This window comes from Ursus americanus, chromosome 13, assembly GCF_024610735.1.
Source record: "Ursus americanus isolate L20-20 chromosome 13, mUrsAme1.1.p, whole genome shotgun sequence".
Taxonomy (NCBI): Eukaryota; Metazoa; Chordata; class Mammalia; order Carnivora; family Ursidae; genus Ursus; species Ursus americanus.
The window spans coordinates 62,850,646-62,871,773 of NC_142139.1; the positions used below are offsets into that span (position 1 = coordinate 62,850,646).

At 40.6% G+C, this 21,128-nt stretch overlaps 1 protein-coding gene across 1 annotated transcript; it reads left to right on the forward strand.

Moving 5' to 3' along the window:
* Positions 1 to 4,116: 4,116 nt before the first annotated feature.
* Positions 4,117 to 17,238, forward strand: LOC148109108 (serine protease 52-like). Its single transcript, XM_087866361.1, has 5 exons — positions 4,117 to 4,198; positions 11,270 to 11,465; positions 12,319 to 12,557; positions 13,879 to 14,021; positions 16,969 to 17,238. Exons 1-5 carry the CDS (start codon positions 4,117 to 4,119, stop codon positions 17,236 to 17,238), a joined length of 930 nt encoding a protein of 309 aa, XP_087722487.1.
* The last annotated feature ends 3,890 nt before the right edge of the window (positions 17,239 to 21,128 follow it).

Consider the following 21,128-nt stretch of genomic DNA (forward strand, 5'->3'; position numbering starts at 1 on the left):
GGGGAGGGGGTGGGGGAATGGGATAGGCTGATGATGGGTATTAAGGAGGGCACGTATTGCATGGTGCACTGGGTGTTATACACAACTAATGAATCATGGAACTTTACATCAAAAACCAGGGATGCCCTGTATGGTGACTAACATAATATAATAAAAAATATGATTATATAAAAAAAAAAGAACCCCGATGGGAACTGTGGCCTCGGGGGCACCAGAGTGTCCTGTCTACTGGGTGTTATGGTCCAAAAATGTATATGCGGGAGCCCTGGCTGCCAGGGTGGCTGTATTTGGTGATGGGGCCCAATAAGAAAGGCTAGTAATTACAATAATAAAGAAGTAATTAAGGTTAAATGAAGTCATAAGGGTGGGGCCTTGATGCTGTAGGATTAGTGTTTTTATGAGAGGCCAGAGTGTGTGCTCCTGCTCTCATGCTCGCTCTCTATCTCTCTGAATCTCTCCCTCCCTCCATGAACACTCACTGTGGAAAGCCATGTGAGGACACAGTGAGAAGTTGGTCATGTGCAAGCCTGGAAGAACCGAATAATCTGGCACCTTATCTCGGACTTCCAGCCTCCAGAACTGTGAGAAAATAAATTTCTGTTGACTACCCAGTCTGTGGCATTTTGTTAATGGTAGCCTGAGCGGACTAAGACAGTATTAAAAAATCATTTTTCCCTACAAGGTTGGCCCTTGAAGTCACAGCAAAAAGACTTTCAAAAAACTGGGCAATTCTTTTATGGTTCACATCAGCGGCTTTTTGAAGAGCACAAAGTGTTAAGGCAATTTTTTAAAAGTCTCATTTATAAGACATAATTTATCTTTATTTAGTAACTTCACCTTTTAAAGGTGTACAGTATTATGAATCTTGACAAATACAAAGGGCTGTGTAACCACCACCACAATCCAGACATAGAAACTTCCCATCCTCCCCAAAAAAGTTCCCCTTGCACCTGGTAACCCATCCCCTTCCCCAAACCCCAGTCCCTGGCAACAACTGATGTGTTCTCCGTGCCTGTTTGTCTTTTCCAGAATGCCACCTAAAGGGCATCTCACAGAGTGCAGTTGCTTGTGTCTGGCTTCTTCAACTTAGCATCATGCATCTGAGATTCATGCTGCTGCATGTATCTAGAGCTTGTTCTTTTTTATTGCTGAATAGTAGCGCTGTTGTCTGGACCACAGTTTGTTTATCTATTCACCTAATGATGGACATGTAGGGTGTTACCCATGTTTAGCAATTATGAATAAAGCCACTCTAAACATTGTGAGATTTCAGTGTGGACACATGTCTTCATACCATGGTGTTTTAATAAAAGTGTGAATTCGTCTACTGATGTTCTGGGAGATTTGGGGATGCTTTGGGGTCTGAGTGAAGATAATGCAAATGCTGTTTGCAAATGTTTTCTTGTTATGGACTCTGGGGCCAGCCATGGAAACAATGTGGTTAAGCTAAGCAGGATTGTGGGTGACACTGGGAATTCTTTATCTCTGCCCTGTTCCACCTCATATGCACATGCTCTCCAGTGACCTAAAGGATGCAAACATTTATAGCCTCAATGAAACTCAACTTCATGCTGTTTTCCAAAGAACAGCAGTGAGGAAACTTTCTCTCCCATTTCAGGCCCCCTCCTGGCATAGAAAAAATGAGCTAAGTGGGTGAATTCTGATGCTTTGCTTATAGCTATGAGAAGTATGGTAAATGCTAAGTCTATACCCAATAACATGAACTAACTTCCTAATATTTCGTCTGCCTTTTGCTTATCCTGACGGGATATTTCCAAGAGTTTTAAAGATAAATTTTAAAGCCTCAAGACAGCCAGGGAAAGGAAAATGTCCATAGTCATTTCCCCTGAAGTGGAAATCCATTATGTATAGAATTTTGGAGAATGTTTACATCTACAGCTCCTTGCCAATCTTTAGTAATAATCCTTGCTCCCCACATATCTGTCACATACATGGCGATTTCTTGTGAGAATTATTCAGTGGTTGCATAGTAGGGAAGACTGTTTATTCAGATTTGAGCTTTATTCAATAAGTTGACCTCTGTCTCCTGCTCAAACTCGTACATTATTCCAGCTCAATATTCAAGTGGACCATTTGAAATTGCCAATATTAAGACTATTTTGGAGCTACTAAAACAGCAATTATACATGGTTTGACTTAAAAGTTCCTGTAGGGTGCTCCCGGGTGGCACACTCTGTTAAGCTTCTGGCTCTTGGTCTCAGCTCAGGCAGTGATCGCAGCATCCCAAGATCAAGCCCTGCGTTGGGCTCTGCACTCAGCACGGAGTCTTCTTGGGATTTTCTCTCCTTCCCTGTCTGCCCCTCCTTGCTCATGCTCTCTCTCTAAAATAAATAGATAAATCTTGGGGTGCTCGGGTGGTTCAGGGTCCGGGGATCAAGCCCCACATCAGGCTCCCTGCTCAGTGGGAAGCCTGCTTCTCCTTCTCCCTCTGCTCCTCTCCCCCCTTCAAATAAATAAACAAAATCTTTAAAAAATTAAAAAATAAATAGATAAATCTTTTAAAAAAATAAAGTTCCTGTAGTTCCCACACACCTTGGTATTTTTGCACATGTTTTCTGCCCGTCTAGAATGACATTATTAGTTTCCTGAGACTCCTGTAACAAACCACCAGAAACTGGGTAGTTTAGAACAACAGAAATTTATTTGGAGTTCTGGAGGCTGGAAGTCCAAAATCAAGGTGTCAGGAAGCCATGCTTCCTTCAAAGCACTAGGGAGGGATTCTGTTCCAGGCCTCTCTCCTAGCTTTGGGTAGTTCCTTGGCTTGTGGCAGCATAACTCTAATCTTCAAATGGCATTCTCCCTGTGTGTGTATGTGTATCCAAATTTTCCCTTTTTATAAGGACACCAATGATACTGAATTAGGGGCCAACCCTGCTCCAGGAAGACCTCATCTTAACTAATTGTATCTACAACAACCCTATTTCCAAATAAGGTCACAATCTGAGGTACTATGGTTTTGGACTTCAAAAGATGAATTTTGGAAGGATACCATTCAATCCATAACAAATGCCTGTCTGTCCTTCCCTAATACCATTTCTCTTTGTAGACTGACTCAGCCCAGACAGAGCTTGTTTTCTCTAGAGAATCTTCCCTATTAGCCTCTTTCCGCCACCCACCACATACACATGCTCCTCCTAGAGTGGCTTGGGTGCCTCTCTACAGTTCACAGTGATACCCTTACTCCACTGTACTGTAGATGTCTTTGGTCACGTGTCTCTCCCAGATGGGTATGAGCTTCTAGGAGGCAGAGAAAAATATTGTTCATCGTTCCATCATCCCCCAAGCCTGACATGTAGAAAGTGCCGCACAAAATGCTAACTAACCTATTGAACAAATGAACTGCATCAACGAAAGCCACCCTGCATGGAGCTGTACTTTATGCATGTCTTGTTTTAGACACTGCTGGTCAATGTATCTTCCTTTGCCAAAGCCCATAGAGATTCAGTTAGTAGAGAGAAAACATTAGTAGAGATGATATTAGTAGAGAATTAAAATCATGGGCTTGGTATTTGCCAGGTCCTGTGCTAGGATGCACACATTATCTCATTAGTCCTCCCAACAATATAATGATATATTATTGTTATCTCCATTGTGCAGATGAGTAATCTGAGGCTTGAAGTTCAGTAGCTCCCCTAAGGTCCCCCTGCTGATATGAGTTCTCTTCTTTCGGAGTCTGAAGCTATCCTTGCTCTGCTGTATCACCTGAGCTGTTTGGACCAGAAGCCTTGGATCCTTCCTCCTGGGGAGTGGCTTCAGCTCTTTTGTCCTGATACATTAGTGAATCTGAGATGTCTCAGTTTACAGGATCCCAACTGGTGTGGAAGCCTCCTACTCTCCTGTCTCTGGCCCCCAGTTCCACATGACCTCCACATCCCAGAGGATTAGCTCATGGAAATAATCAGATCCTGGGTGCAGTATGCCACTTGGTTGCCTTGTCTGGACCATAACTGCTCCACCCAGTGCCCTATTGTGACTTGATGGTCAAGCTGTGGGACAGTAGGCACAGAGAGCAAAACCCAGACTTGGTCCCTCTGAATTGAATCTGCACAGTCTCAACTGAAGGCTCTCCACTGACTTGAGTAAATACCAGAGCCAATGCAAGGATGGAGGGATGGAAGAGTGGTGCTTCTGCTGCTGGTCACCCTGCTGCTGCCCTGGCCACAAAGTTCCCTAGCATGTAGGTGTCTCATGGTGTTCTTGTGTCTGTGCCTCACTGGGGCCCTTGTTCTTTGGGGTGCAGGAGAATCACCTGGGGAACTTGTTCAAAAGGTCAAGTTCTAGGATGCTGATTCCACAGTTCTGAGTGAGATCCAGGGAACTGCACTTTTAATAAGACCCTTAGGTGACTAAGGGGGCACCTGGACCAGACTTTCAGATCATTGCTCCTACAACACCTTCAACTTTAAAGTTACGTGTGGAGAAGCCTGGTGTGTGTGTTTGTTTGTGTGTGTGTGTGTGTGTGTGTGTGTGTGTGTGTGTGTGTGTGTGTATTTTATGTCTATGTTAGGTCCCAGAGTTTTCCATAATGAATGGCTGATGTAAGAAAACTGTTTGAGAGGGGTAACCAGCCATCAAGCTGGAGATGCAACTAGTCACATTCTTGCAGCTTCAAGGCCATAAGTAAGGCTACTTCTCTTTGAAAACATTCTGAAGGATCATGTGGAGACTTACTGGCCTAATGCAAAACAGTAACATGCTTTAACTATAATAAAGACAGTGCATGAATAGCTACTACGGATTCTCCCTGGGTCCTGAGAATTTCTGGAGACATGTTATGTTCAGCCAGTTGTTGGTTGACAAATATTAAACCTCTACCATGTTCCAGGAATTGTTTTAGGAGTCGGTTTATAACAGAGAATGATATATTCGTTTCCTATATTCATGCAGTTTTACTATCTAATGAGGGGAAGGATGTATTAAACATATAAAATGAGTAAATAAGTTAATTTCAGTCCCTATTAAATGGTATAAAGCATGAAAATAGGCTTATATGATGGAAGATCTGTAGGTGGTTGTTGAGACTCTACTAGTAGGTGGTCTCAGGAAGGCTTTCAGGAAACTTCAGGAAGGCTTTGAGATCCATCTGATAAGAAGGAGACATATTTTCAGGCAGATGTGACAGCAAGAGCAAAGGCCCTGGGCAGTGAATGAGCTCAGTATGTTTTGGAGGCACACAGACTGGTGTTGCTGGGGTAGAGTGAACGGGAAGGGGACACTGAAGAAAGATGATCTCAGGGGGGCCAGTGGGGCCCAGATCATGCTGAGCCTCATAAAGGTGCAGTGAGGACTTTGGATTTTATTCTGGTTACAATGGGAAGCCATCAGAGAGTCTAAACAGGAGAGTGAGAAATGAAAGGTACTTGAGGAAAAGACACTGGCTGCTGCAGAGGATAGAGTGTGCAAGGGCAAGAGCAAATGAGCATGAAGGGATGATGATGGCCTGGATGCGTTTATAGAAACAGGCATGGAGGGAAGTGGTTGGTTTCTGGATATCTTTTGATAATGCTGGCTGGACTGGCTGATGCATTGGATGCAGGAGGCAAAGAAGAGGAGGAGTCAAGTATAACTCCCAGTTGCTATTCTTGCCTAAGCAAACAGATGCATATAGGTACCATTTATATGAACTGTGGACAGCTTATAGGAAAGCCGATTCAGACTGGGGTCAGGTAAGTTGATCGTTCCATTTGGGCCACATTAAGTTTGAAGTGCCTCTTAAACATTCTTGTGAAATACTGAGTACGGCAGTTGATTAAAAGAGTTGAGGGCTGAGTGAAGAGGTCTGAGAGGTCAAATGTGAGATCTTCTGTATAAAGATGATATTCAAAGTTATGGCTGGGAGGAGATACCCTAATTAAAGTGGAGAGAAAGAGAAGTGGTTTGAGGATTGAAGGTTTTGGAAGGGCAGGAGGATTCAGCAGAAGAGCGTTAAGTATGGCCATTGATGTAGAAAGACAACCAGCAAGTGCATTCTCCCACTAAAATTTTGCCCAGAGATGACCCCAGATTTCACTGAGGGACTTAGGCAAAACTCAGACGTCTTTCTCCTTGATCCAGACTAGAGTGAAGCCAAATGCCATCCCTCTAAATCAATGTTACATGAAATGTTGCATTAACACAGCAACAGATTGTGTTAATACTTATATTTGTGTTAATACTTACATTTGTGTTAAAGATGAGGACACTGAAGCTTACAGATGTTAAATTATTGGCTCCAAGTCATACAGCCAGCAAACAATGTGGTCAACTCAGGACTTCTGACTCCAAACCCCACCTCCTTCTCTCTTCACCAGGTGCCGGGCTAGCTAGGACAGAGCCAGGGACTTTTCATGCTGAGACCACAGTGCCTTCTGCACACTTGAGTTCTATCTCTCTAGTCATTCTTCTCTTTCTCTCATAGTCACCAACATATCAGTAGAATCTTTCAGAGAAAGGCCATTTTTCTGAGACATCTTGATAATATGGGCAAGGAGAAACCACTTTGGACTAAAAAGCTGAAATGAGACCTTCGTACCTTAACCTTCTTGGTCACATCCCTGGGTCTGGATCAATCAGTCACTAAGGAAAAATCTAGAGTCTGAAGTGATTTCATTCAGGTGGGACTTGGAAAGGGACATCTCTGAACCCCCCCCAGGAATTTTGCTCTGTGGTGTTGACAGACCCAAAAATTAATTTGGTTCTCTATCAACAGAAAATAGAGCCCCTTAGGCTCCCAGGGGCTCTCCTAAAACTTGCAACCACATTTTTCAAGTCAGCCCTAGTTCTATGTAATTTTCAACAAAGTTGAGCCATTAGCATATGAAAATATGAAAAATTACTATACTTGCATGAAACTTTTCATGTAAATACATGGACATTTCAGTATGTGTGATGATTGGCAGCCTGACATCAATATCAATAAAGCATTTAAACTGTTGTAATTGAAATAATATACCTCTTAAGGAAAAATTAAGAATAAAGAAGCTAAAATATATATTTTACATATAAGAATTTAAATAAAGATGACATTTTACATTAATATAATTCAAGTAAAAATATTTCCCTCTCACCATTTTGAACTGTAAAAATGCAGTGTTTTAGAACAGGAAAAAAACCTGAGAGATAATTTTATTAAATCCCCTCATTTTAAAAGTGTATTGCATCAAAAACTGGGGATGTACTGTATGGTGACTAATACAACAAAATAAAAATTATTAAAAAAATAAAGTTTTTATTTAAAATCCAGTTAGTTAGCATACAGTGTAATATTAGCTTCAGGTGTGTACAATATAGTGATTCATCACTTCCATACAACACCTGGTGCTCATCACAAGTGAGGAAACTAAAGACTCTACAGGTAGCCTGTTCCACTGTAGAGAAATTCCACAAAGAATAGATAAATATTTAATACAAAGAATATACAATTGGGCTCCCAGGGACTCTCCTGAATTTCACATTCCAGGTCTCTCAGATTGTCCAGATCAGCCTCAATTCTGTACAAATGCCAACAAAGTGGAATATAACAATATGGCAGATACTTATGTAAGATTTTTTCATACCACCCTGTAGTTTCCACGCACTGATGGTGGATCTGAACAACCCTGATGCCTCATCTTTAAGAAAATCCTACATGAGTCTGAAGGCCCATCTGAGTCTTCTTTCCTTTCATGTTTCTTACAAGGCTTCTTTTGTTGGCCACTCACCTCTGAATATACTCCACTTGTTAATGTCAATTTTACCTGTGTGGCTCCAGACTGGCAACCATTCAATGCTGCCATCTGTGAGGTAGAGAGCTTAGCAGTGACGTTATGTTGTCAGCATCTAATGGTTGATATTTTCATATGAAAACCTCCAAGCTCCCTTCACAATCTAGAGCTTTAGATCTATTATTTTTCTATCCAGAGTTGCAAGACTTTACGTCTATTTGTTATTGAGTTTGATATTGATGGTTCATGCCCAGGATTCAGATCTGGCCAGATAATTTTCAATCTCAATTCTGTAATCTGTAATATTAGTTCTTGCTCAGTTTTATTCCATGCATTATTATGTACTTCTTCCCCAAGTTTAAGATGACTTTTTACCCATTTAAATTTTAAAGTCATCTATTAGCACTAGCCTGGTTTGGTATCCTACTGCCAATCCAACACCCCCAGACCTTCAGCAAAAACTACTGATAGATCATAGTGCTTTCTTCTGTTGACCTTAGATGCACCTTGGAACTTGTTTTACATAGAGGACTGCGGATAGCCACTGCCCCACAATCAGACTTAGCTCTCCAGGTGAAATATTTCTCCACTTCACTCCAGAATTGCAGGTACACACAGAGTTGAAGATCAATGCTTTGGATATAATGTTTCAACCTGTTTGATGTTCACCTTAGAGAGCAATCATCAAACCACATACCATCATTTTAGCCATATAAGATTCTCAAAGAATAGAGCAGAGACTTTGTTGAAATATAGATGTACCATGAAAGGTACAGGCAAGAAGAATAGATAATTAGACTTCAGAACCAGACACACCTGACTGAAAAATCCCCATCTGCTCATACAAGCTAAATGATCATGGGCAATCACATTATGTCTCAGAGATTATTTTTTCATCTATAAAATGGGAATAATAAAACATATCTTAGAGGTTTGCTGGGAATATTAAATGTCTCATACACACGCACAATGCAGAAGCTGACTCATAGTAAGTGCTCAATAAGTAGTAGTTATTATGTCATGAAAAGACTGACATATTAGGGATTTTTAACTGTGAATCCAATCTGACTCCTAATCATCAGTAATTTTGTTTAAACTTTCACAAATCATTATTCTATTTAAATATTTAGAAAATTTCCCAGAGATCCAACTTTGCTTTAATGTAGATTAATTCCAAGATTTCCTTGTTTTCCCTGAAAACTCAACATTTCCATTGGAGATTGGGGTGCAGGGTCCTTGTTGTGTGTGGTGTTCCACTGGGAGTGCCAAAATGTCTCCCCTGACAGGAGCAATGTGGGTGAGGCAGATATTCCTGGGCACCAGCTCCTTATTCTCTCTTTGCATCTTCAGATGAAATGACACCTCTATGGGTCACTTACTCTCCCCCTGCCCAAGGCTTTCTGATTTAGGAACTCAAAGGACAGCTGACTCTGTAGGTATGGGGGAGACAGCATTTTGAAATTAAGGACCCTCAATTCCTGATCACCTGTCCAGGTCATTAGTGGGTCAAGGATTTTGGCACTGATATTAAGACATTTGCTGCCCACCCCGCCCATCCATCCATTCATTTATTCATAAGTATGTATTGGGTTTCCACCATGTACCAGTCTCTAAGTCAGATAATGGGGATATGAAAATTAGCAAAACATGGCTTCTGCCTTCATAGAGATTAGAATTTAATGGAGGAAATAGACTTTAGCAGTTTCACAAATATTTAATTTCTGTTGTTAGTGTTCTAAGTGGAAGGTAGCATGTCAGAAAAAAAAGTTATACTGAGGGTAGCTTATGTAATCTTGAAAGGCAAGGAAGATTTCTAAAAGGACTTTATAATTGAGCTAAAATGTGAGGAATACACAGGAATTAAACAGGCAAAGAGGAGCAAGACGGATGAGGGAAGAGCCTATCTTTCTGGCAGAGGCATGTGGAAAAGCCCTGAGATAGGAAGGAGCAAGGTACTCTGGGGAGCTGAAGGGCCAGGAAAGTTGGAGGACAGAAACCCAAAGGCAGAGATAAGCAGTAGCAGTGCTGGTGATTGGCAGTGGTGGTGACATGCATTGGATGTGGAAAATGTGGTAGTAATGAGTGGTGTGATAAGGGTGACGTGGTGGGGACATATGGTGGTGAGGTTGTATGTTGTGCCGTGGCAAGGTTGTGTGGTGTGGTGACTTGTGATGTGGGGACATGTGGTGGGGATATGTAGTGGTGGGGTTGTATGGCTATGGTGATATTTGGTGATGGTAACATGGATGGTAGTGATGTGCCATGTGGAGATGGTTTGAATAGATACACTTTTCATATTATACTTGCCTGTGCAAATTTTTGAATGTCATTGTTTTTTCTCCCCATGCATAAGCATGGTTAACACTTAGAAGACAGTTTGCCTAGTGGTAATGAAAAGACTCTGGAGCTAGGGGCGCCTGGGTGGCGCAGTCATTAAGCGTCTGCCTTCGGCTCAGGGCGTGATCCCAGCGTTCTGGGATCGAGCCCCACATCAGGCTCCTCTGCTAGGAGCCTGCTTCTTTCTCTCCCACTCCCCCTGCTTGTGTTCCCTCTCTCGCTGGCTGTCTCTGTTAAATAAATAAATAAAATCTTTAAAAAAAAAAAAAAAAGACTCTGGAGCCAAACTGCCTAGGTTCAAAACTAAGCTCAGTTGTATATTAGCTTTTGGGTCTTGGCCAGATGTCCTAACCCTTAAACTTGCCTTATTGGCTCACCTTTAAAATGGGCCAGTAATAATTTCACTTATCTCATGGAGTTTACATGAGAATTAAATTGTTTTATGCAAAATGGGATGGTGCCTGGCAAGTACTTAGCACTCAACATTTTAGATTTTATGATATTTATTTTTCTCATTATCAAATGACATTTGAAAGACACCAACAAATCTCAAAACAATTGTATCACATAGGAAATACCAAAATTTTTATTCCTTTAAAGGTGCAATTGGAATCCCCAGAATAAAATTCAGTGAAAAACGGTGCCACTACTCACAATAAGAAATGCAGGAGAGCTATCAGTTAGGAAGGGAGGGGCTGATCAGTTTCCCTTTGCCTGTAGAATTTCTGGTGTCTGTGCCATCAAGGTATAGAAGTTGATAATATGAGTCCAGAGCTAAGGAGAAGGATTTTACGGTCTATGCCAAGACACCATACCATGGCCGTATTTTTCAGAGGACACTGAGGCCTAATCTCAAATAAATGAATATTCCCATTTGGGCTTCCTTACTGAGAGGCAATAACCAGATCCATCTCCAGGGTTTGTGGTTGTGTCTCCCTTTCCACAAGCCCTCAGAGGGAGACCCTTCCAAAAAGCAAAACTATGGTGAAGGAAAAAGCCATTGTTCCCTGTAAGCATATTATTACAACTTGATGGTTTTCAGAGGCATTAGGAAGCATCATTCTTGTTTGATGGATCTCCCACCTGGTGTTAACCTGGCTAAGCCACTGCTATCTGTGTGCTGGGGAGGCAAGAAGAAGGGGGCATTATACTTAAGTTTCTTCCAAGCCAACCAACCTTGACTGTTGGGCCCTGGTTCTCTTGTCCCTCTTCCTTCTTTTTGCTTTTAGTGACATGTGGCCAAAGACAAAGTAGCAAACCTGAGAAGTCAGAAACTTTGGAAATCATAGGTGGGGAACCTGCAGACATTTTAGATTTTCCATGGCAGGTGAGTATTCTTTACTTTGGGAAACATCTCTGTGGAGGATCGATCCTCAGCAGGTGGTGGATTTTAACTGCGGCTCATTGCTTCATAAACAAAAGTAAGTAAGTATTTCAAACAGATTTTTTTAACCAATGTTAAAACCAAATATTTGAGAATATTTGTAGAATATAGGTAGAATATTTGTCCTTACATGCTTATTATTCTCCTGGAACCTCCACGCAGGTTTGTCAGTCACAAAACCACGTACCAGGAGGCTAAATATATGCCTGTGTGATTGAATATCACACTTTGCAGGTGGTATAGACACTGTTCTCCTCATAGGATGTTTTATGTCTTACTTCATGGAACCCAAATGGCAGAACAAATGTTCTTTGGACTTCTCAGCATTTTGCCAAGTGCATGTGGTCCTGGTCCAAACCCTTGGAAATACTTTCCTAAGCATTTGCTATTATTACTTGGGGAGTAAGTAAGCTGACAGTGACCACAGAGTCAGAGAACCCTAGAAGGGATTGGGACCAAGAGCAGGGCACCAGGCCTGGCTGCATGACAGAAGCTCCTGAGGTGCTGTCTTAGCACCAAGTCCATACATCAATATTTTTTGAGAAACTTCCCAGGTGTTTGTTAGTAGCTAGTCCACCCCTTCTTGCAAATCAAGATCAAGTCCCTCAATGACTTGTGCATAGCATGACTTTCAGACATTTGTTAATAAAATTTACAAGTGAATTTGCCCAAGAGACCATCAAGGCAAAAGCTGGTTGGCAACAGGGCAAGACTGGAACTCAGGTCTGTCTTCTCCTGCCAAGTCAGGGCCCAACTCCATGGCTCCAGATGCCTGCATCCCTCCGGCTCTCAGGATCATAGTCTCACACTAATGGAATTATTTTCTCTCAAGGCCCACCTTTTTTGCCCTTCCACAACTTACCTTTTTTTCTCCTTCTTTTGTTTTGACATAAGATCTGGCTTGGAGATTATACATGGTGAAAGAAGAGTTGGCACCAAGAACTTGAGGATGAAAGTGGACAAGCTAATTACTCACCCTTATTTTGACAGCTGGTTCTTGGATAATGACATTGCTTTGCTCTTGCTCAAATCTCCATTTAAGTTGGATGCCACGAAAGTACCCATCTGCCTTTCAGAGGTCACTGACATAGACAGATGGAGAAACTGCTGGGTGACTGGATGGGGTATTACCAGTGAGTTATTATAACCCAACCCAGTGGTGGGTGGCACCCTGGTTGATGTTTACAATGAGAAAGTAAACTCTGGAGACTCTGCTAGCTCTGGGAAGTCCACCTGGTGGATTTGGAAACTTCAGGTTCTCATTTAAAGACCCATGATGAACCTTAGCCTCAGTCCACATGTGAATCATCCTTCCTTGGCCTTCCTGGACTCTTGTAGCAAATTTTATGTCCATATTATAGAACCAAACCCTAAACAGGGCCTCAGTGATAACCCAGGAAGAAGTGTTCAGAGTCCAAGGGTGACTTGGAGGAATTTTGAGGGACATATTGATGGGCAAATCGGTGGCAAAATGCACTAGGCTCCAAGAAGTGCACATTAATGTCAGCAGAGAAGCTCTGTTCCAACTGATGGTGTCAGTTCTGCTCCCTTGTAACAAAAGCTTGGTGGCCCAAATATTTGAAAACCACAGATTCGGACCAAGGAGAAGGGGATAGACTGAATATAAATTTGTCCTTATAGAGTCAACCTGTAACCTACACCCACCACTTTGCTCAGCCAACTCATAAAATGGTGCCCTTTTGTCATTATTCTTGGTAAATGTGTCTTACTCCAAAATCTAAAGAACAGAAAAAAAATTCCACTCAGTGCCTTTCTTCTAAGTAGGCACACAAATGACAATACATTCATTCCCACATGGCCCCAAAGCTCAGAACTGTTTTAGAATTCTTCATTGGGAATTACCATTGGAAGTTTTTCATGAATTTCAAAAAAGGCCACCTTCTTAGAGTTCCTCTTGCATCATTCAGCAAATATTCATTGAGCCGGTTCCAGGCAGTGTTCTAGGCTCTGGGAATTCAGCAATACACAAAAAGGGAAATATCTTCATCTTTAGGGAATAAACCTTCTATGTGTCAGGTTCACCTTTTAGATAGTGAATTACTCAAAGGCTCTGACATGATTCAAATCCATCTTTATGAGCCATGGGTCCCAGGACAGAACTTGTCATCATGGGTTTTCTTTATTTTCTTATAGATTTACATGAAATACGTTTTTAGGACTGTAGAGTTGGCACCTTGTGCAGAGTGAGAAGAGTACACTTAGGCTGAGATCCAATAGATACCCAGTTGTGGGGAGCTCTGGGGGCTTGAGAGTCTCCTGAACCTCTCCACCCCGTCCTCACTAAGTCCAAATTTGGGTAGTTCTCTGAGCCATACGGTAGTTCCTTTGTCACTGAGGCGAAAAGACATGATGGTGAGTGGTAGCTTGACCTCAACCCAAAAAGACCACTTTGAACTCAGGGTCCTCTCCCTATCTGCTTCTTCTTTGGATCAGTTCCTATGCGAAGTGTATCTCCACAGCTGAACAAAGTCAACATCAACCTGGTCAAATGGGAAATATGTTCCTCTCTTCTGACTCTGTTCACCAAGAACATGCTGTGTGCTGGGAATTCTCAAGAAGGGAAGGACGCTTGCCAGGTAAAGGAGCTTGTCCCTTGCTTGGAGAGAGACTGCCACAAAGGGCTGGTCAATATTTCCAGGATAATTGGCTCCCCTCTTGCCCCTCTGGATAAGTTTCCCAAAGCTACTGTAACAAATTACCACAAACAGGGTGGATTGAAATAACAGAAATGTATTCTCTTATAGTTCTGGAGTCTGGAAGTCCAAAATCAAATCATTGGTAGGGCCTTGCTCTCTTTGGAGGCTCTAGGCAGGGGATACCTCCTTGCTTTTTCCTGCTTCTGGTAGTTTCCAGCAATTGGTGGCATTCCTTAGCTTGTAGGTGAATCACTCCACTTTCTGCCCCCATCTTCACATGGACTTCTCCCTGTATGTGTGTTTCCTGTTTTCTCTTCTTACAAGGATTTCAGTTGTTGGATTAGGACCCACCCTAATCCAGTAGGACTTCATTTAATTTAACTAAATACATTTGCTAAAGTCCTATTTCCAAATAAGCTCACATTCTGAGGTTCCAGATAGACTTGAATTTGGGAGGGATGCTATTCAGCCTGGTACACCCTCTGTAACCAAAGGGAAACTGTGTGGGATAGTGGTTAGGGGTACAGTTTCCCTTAGCTTCCCTCTCAGATCCTCTGCTTACTGCCTGTTACTTCCCTCTGTGGTTTTTCAAATTTTCTCATCTGTAAAATGGGAATATTAAGAGTTCCTACCTTCTAGGACTATTGTAAAAATTAAGTGAGTCAATGCACAAAAGCACTTAAAACAGTGCAGAGCAGAGGACGGTCACAGTAAATTATATAAATATAATTTTCTCCATCACCATCTCTTACTCCTGTTCAATGCTTAATAGGGTACAAATCGCTGCCACAAATACACAAAAAGGTTGCAAACTAGCCTTAGGAAGCAGGCTTATTTCAGATGAGGAAACTGAGGATCAGAGAAGCTGACAGACTTATAGAGGACACACTGGCAAGTTAAATTACAGACCCAAAATTCTAATGAAGGCACTCTGTCTTCTGAGATTGGAGCCATCTTTTGGGTTCCAGTAGAAACAGGGCTCCAAATCCATCAGTCCAGCCTGGTCATGCCACAACTCGGCTAGTTCAATAGCCACAGAAATTCTGGAGATACTATTGCGTACAGGCTTGCCAGATAGCAGGGCAGTACAGGGCTCACAGCTGTCATTTCCTTCTATCCACACAGCCATATTGCAGAAAAGGTAGTTATTATCCCAGCATTAAAGCCAAGCCCTAAATGCTGAAGAAAATTTTCACGTTCTCTCAGCTAAATCCTCCCACTGGAGAATGAACCAAGAGATCTTGGGCTTCAGAAATATAAGATCTTAACTGTACTTATGTTCTGCCTGAGATCCTTCCCATAGATCCCCTTATCTCCATGGAAGAGATTGTAATTCTTCATTTTAAAGAAAGGTCAGGGGATTTTCCAATGACCTCAAGGAATTTGGTAAAGAACAGTTTGGTTCAAAGTTAGTTGATGGGCGCAGCGATTTGTTCATGATAACAATCCGTCTTAGAAAAAAATCAAATCCATATCCTCTTTGTTTTATTTGTTTTGGATTTGGATTTTTGGCATATTATTGAATGGTGCTTCTTTTCAACTTTTTTATGTGTCACTTAATACTTAAAAAAATAAATCTTTGTAAGCTTGAAACAATATGTACCACCTCATCCTACTTCTATAAAATAACAATGATGTACTCACATTTGCATTCTCAAGGCTGTGGACAATTATATTGACTAAGGGTTTGCCTCTACATGGCGGGAATTAGAAATGTTGTTTTTTTCATTTATTTGAGTACATGGGAGGAAAAATTCAAATGTTATAGATGGATGTACAATGAAGAGGAAGTTTACCTCTTACACTGGTTGTCCTGTTCACTCCCCAGAGAAACCATTTTTACAGTGTTACCTTATCTTTCCTGAAATATTCTTTTCATATGCAATCATATGTGTGATTACATATAAATTTATTTATTTATATAATTATGGGTATTCTTCATGTTCTTTTTCCATATCTGAGATTTCTAATTTTCTTTGATGAAGATACATAATTTTTAATAGAATTAAGTAAGTCACAGAGATGAAAAGTATGACATAGGGAATATGTCGAATAGTGTTTTAATAATGTATGGTGACAGAGGGGAACTACACTTATGGCATTGTCTAATACATAGAATCATCAAATCACTATGTTGTGCACCTGAAACTAATATGACATTGTATGTCAACTATACTTAAATAATAAAAGTTTAAAATAAAAAAATGGCCCAAAGATTTGGGGGCATTGAAAGATTGTGTGTTCCTCAATTTTCATGTCAATAATGTCCACTCCCCTTACTCGTGCTTATTTGGCAACCTTTTTCATGATGTTTTAAAATTTATAAATTGTTTCAAATTTAATGTTTTAAACCACAATATAAAATTTTGACTCACTTTTTTTATCTTTTGCATCTTGTATATATCAGTTTGTGTGCTTGCTGTATTCAACCGATGACCTATTATGAGGCATAATGGATTTTTGTTTTTGTTTTTTACTTTTTGCTATTATGAACAATATATAAAGACCAAAATGAGTTGATTCTGAAAAACAACGAAAGTGCTTAGAGGCAAAATGGATTAGAAAAACCACTCCTTGGTACATCAAAATGAACACATGTGACTAGATGATAATGATGATGATGGATATTTATTTTTTTAAATCAAACTGTCATTCATTGCCATTGGTTTTGGCCAAATTGTGTGCCACTTTGTCTGACAGTCATGGGGCTGGGAGTACAGTCATGTAGTAGGGGAGCCTAATCAGATTGTCCTCTCATAAAAAAAAAGGCACTATAAATGCTTTTTGCCTTGTGCCAGTTGCCCACATCTCATTGCCCACATCTCAATAGGCTATAGAAGTAATTTGCTATTGTCCCTTCCACTCCCAAACAACTTCTCTCTCCTAGGGTGACAGTGGTGGGCCTCTGGTTTGCCAGAAAAAAGACAACCAAAGCATATGGTACCAGCTGGGCATTGTCAGCTGGGGAGAAGGCTGTGGCCAGAAGAAAAAGCCTGGAGTGTACACGAAGGTGTCTAATTATCTGTTATGGATTGACACGGAGACCACGCTGTCAGGAAGGCCCTATCTGCGTGAGCCAGACTCTGGGTACAGTTTGCTTCAATCACCCTGGGCCATCTTGTTACTGTATTTTGTGATACTTCTATTAACCCTGTGATTAAACACTGTAGTGCCTCAAAACCAAGTGTCCTCAGTTTTTGGAGTAAGTTCGAGGGTGGGGTGCAAGGGATTCTCATAGTTATTAGCTGAGCCTGAAATAGTCATATACCCATAAGAGTGCTTATAATATACCTGGGACCTACTACACAGCTGATTGTTCCCTTGGAACTTGGAGGCAGGTTACCAATTTCAGCTTGAGGTCTCTCCAGAGGTTTGGATGGAGCACCTTTGCATGGAGAGGGGCATACCAGGGATCTCTGAAACAGAAATCCTATTCTTTTCTCTCCTATAAACAGATATCCTTCCACAGATTCTTTTATTTTTCAAAGGAGTAGACAGTTTCCCATTTTTTTGGTCTTGAAATAACATTCCAATTCTTCTCTCTCCTTTCATTTGTAGCTAACCCCTGAGACCTACAGATTTGGTCTTCAGAAAGACCCTGCTCTTCACCTTCTTTTGCTTCCATTGCAACCACCTGGCCCAGAGCCCCATTAAATACAGCTTTGGGCCCCCAGAGATCATGTGGAACAATGCTATGATTCAGGATCGGGAAATCATTGAAGTAGAAATGTCCTAGAGATGAAGTGGGAAAGAAACACATAGCTAAATGGATTATAGTAGTCAAAGCACCTTTGTATGCAAACATCAGAAACAACCTGAAGCAAAAAAGGAAATGATAAACATATTAGTCTAGCACAAAATCAAAGGAATTACTGTTCTAGTAAATAGCTGTATAAAAGTTTGACTTAGTCCAAGACTACATTTTGGACCATCTGAAAGTGGATGGACCCTCTATCCTTCATGCAATCACTCATGAACATAATTTTTCCAACCAGACGAGAGGTAATAAATGGCATTCTTTTTCTGAGGCAATTCAGCACATTTTTGAGGAGAGAGGGAAAAGCTGTACTCAAAAAGATGGGTGTTTTTACATGAGTTTGCCTAAAGTGGAATTCCTTGAGCTGTGAACAACAACAACAAAATAAAACGAAAAAGGTGAAATCTTTTCTGCATATACATAGTGAAAGGGAAGAACACAGGATGAAAAGAATTTCTCTGTGCTGATTTTCATTGGCTGCATCAGAACAGGACAGCTTGGACACCATCTGAATCTAGAGAGTGGGTGAAGAAGCATTTCAGTAGATGAGAGCGAGGACAATCAGTATGTAGTTGTTTTGCCAAAACTGCCGAGCTACCCCGAAATTTTGACTATTGGTAAGCAGGGAAATACAGCTACAAGCAGATGGGTAGCTGTTCCTGAGAAAGGTAGGTTTATAAGAATTTCCTCTTTTTCACAAAAGAAGCAGCAGTGACAGCAACTTGGCCTTCAACTTGGCCTTCACAGGGCAGAAGCTGGGAGAGACTGAGAAGCCACAATCCTGTGCCCTTAGCTCAGGGCAGAGGCTGACAGAGAAGCTGAAACAGCCTGGCCATTCAGCAAGGATCCTGTGAAAGAGAATGTGTGCAGGAGGAGGGCTGCTTTGACTCCATTACAAAGCATGTTGTCTAACTTTCTGGTTTTTGCCAATCCTGCATGGAAGAAATAAGAGCTCAAATAGTAACTTTTTCCTCAAATTCAGGTATAAATTACATAGAGAGACATGCCCTGTTGCTTATATATTGAGTGTGTGTCTTCTATCAGATATATATAATTTTATTTATTATTTATTTAGCTTATATTTATTTATTCAGCTTTAACCTTTAGGTCTATGATCCATTTTGAAATAATTTCCATGTATGATGTGATATGGGTCAAGATTCATATCTTCCATATACACAGCCAATTAAGTTGAAAAGACCTTCTTTTCACTCATTGAATAGCTTTGGTGTCTTGGTCTAAATCAGCTGGCCATAAAATAAAAGTGTGGTTCCATTTATGGGATTGTTTTGTTTTGTTTTTTGCTGTCCTGGGGAGTCTAAAATTAGATGTCTGATATGGGTTTTATTTGATATCTCATCTTGATGCCTTTGTTACCACTTGAAAATAGGATACAGGTAGTCTGTGGAAGGTACTCATTTAATTATCACCTATAGTACCGTAGAATGAATTAGCTATTGAAACCAAGCTTTTAGCAGACCAAATCGCTGTTACAATTGACCATTATAATAGAATGAGAAATACAAAGGCTATGGGGGTAACCTAACTGCTTAGAATAAAGCTTAAAGATACTAGTAAACTCGGGGGTTTAGGTTTTGGGCTTAAGGCACAGTCAAAGAAACAGAGAGTGTCTATATCTGCTATACAAAAAGTATCTTCTCTCTTTTTGCTACAGAGCCAATGTAGCCAAATTTAAGTCCCCATGCTTATGGTACTGGTTGCATTAATACAGTATAAATTGAATTCACAGCCTCTATAGGTCTCTCATATAAAATAGGACTGGGAGAAGAGTGGAAACCTGAAAATTGAAATAGGATATTAGGGTGGATTTACATGCATCTATTTTTAAATGGAGGTATTATCAACATTATTCACATATGGTGAAGTCAATGGATCAGAGACAACTGTCATTGAAAAGATAGTTTATTACAGGTTGGAAGAAGGGGGTACAACACGCTATGTGGGACCACATGGGGAAGCAACAGGATGGTAAAGATGCAGAAAGAGCAAAGGGAGAAAATGGGCACAAGCCTTTACTGTGGTTTTTTCAGGAAGGAATGAGAGAAGCAGGCTAAGCAAGCTAAGTAGGCTTGGGATTGGCTAATTTGAACAATTTCAACAGGCTCTGGGGTGTAGGGAGTGTCTTTAATTAACTGATGCTTGGGTCTGATGTGATTAGGACAGAATGATTGTGGTTCAGTGTGTGAGGGTTCAATAAAGGGGCATGATTAATACAGTGTCTGAATATTTTGACCTCACATATCCCACTGAGTCTCACTTGTTAGCAGAAAAATCCTTCCTTTCTGAAAATTCCAGCCATCCTCTGACTGAAAGTACTGTAATACCTCACATGAGGCAGTTAACTTATAAATGCTAATTTTCTTCCAGACTCAACCCACCAACTCTCAAGACCTCCAGGTTTCTAAACACAGTTTAGTTTCACAGTATTCCACAGGAAAAAGTACAAAAATTGGATCTGGGAGGACATTAAACAACAAAAGGGTGGCAGAATTTTGCTAACATATTAGAATAAAGTTGTAAAATATTGTTAAAATGAAGTCTAAAGGTGCTAAAACAGGAAGGAAGGAATGTAGCACCAGATTGAGCCAAATTTTTCAATATTGTTAACACCAAAAATTGTGGATTCAATAAATTCATTTTAACACTTGGAAGTGGCTCTAATAGTCTGCTTGGTTGGTTAATTAAAACTTACATTTAAAAGGGGCCACATTAGATGTCCATTGACAGATGAATGGATAAAGAAGATGTGATATTTATATAGAATGGAATATTACTCAGCCATCAAAAAATGAAATCTTGCCATTCGCAACAACATGGATGGAACTAGAGGGTATTATGCTAAGCAATATAAGTCAATCAGAGAAAGACAATCATCATATGATTTCACTTATATGTAGAATTTAAGAAACAAAACAGAGGAACATAGGGGAAGGGAGGGAAAAATAAAATGATGAAATTAAAGAGGGAGAAAAACCATAAGAGACTTTAAATCATAGGAAACAAACTGAGGGTTGCTGGAGGGGAGAGGGGAGAAGGATAGGCTAACTGGGTGATGGGCATTAAGGAGGGCATGTGATGTAATGAGCACTAGGTGTTATATACAACTGATGAATCACTGACTCTACCCCTGAAACTAATAATACACTATATGTTAATTAATTGAATTTAAATATAAAAATTAAAATTAAAAAAATAAAAAGGGCCCACATTAAATAAAGCAATCATGTCAGAAATCCTTTGTTATACTGAAGAGAAAGTGATACAAAATC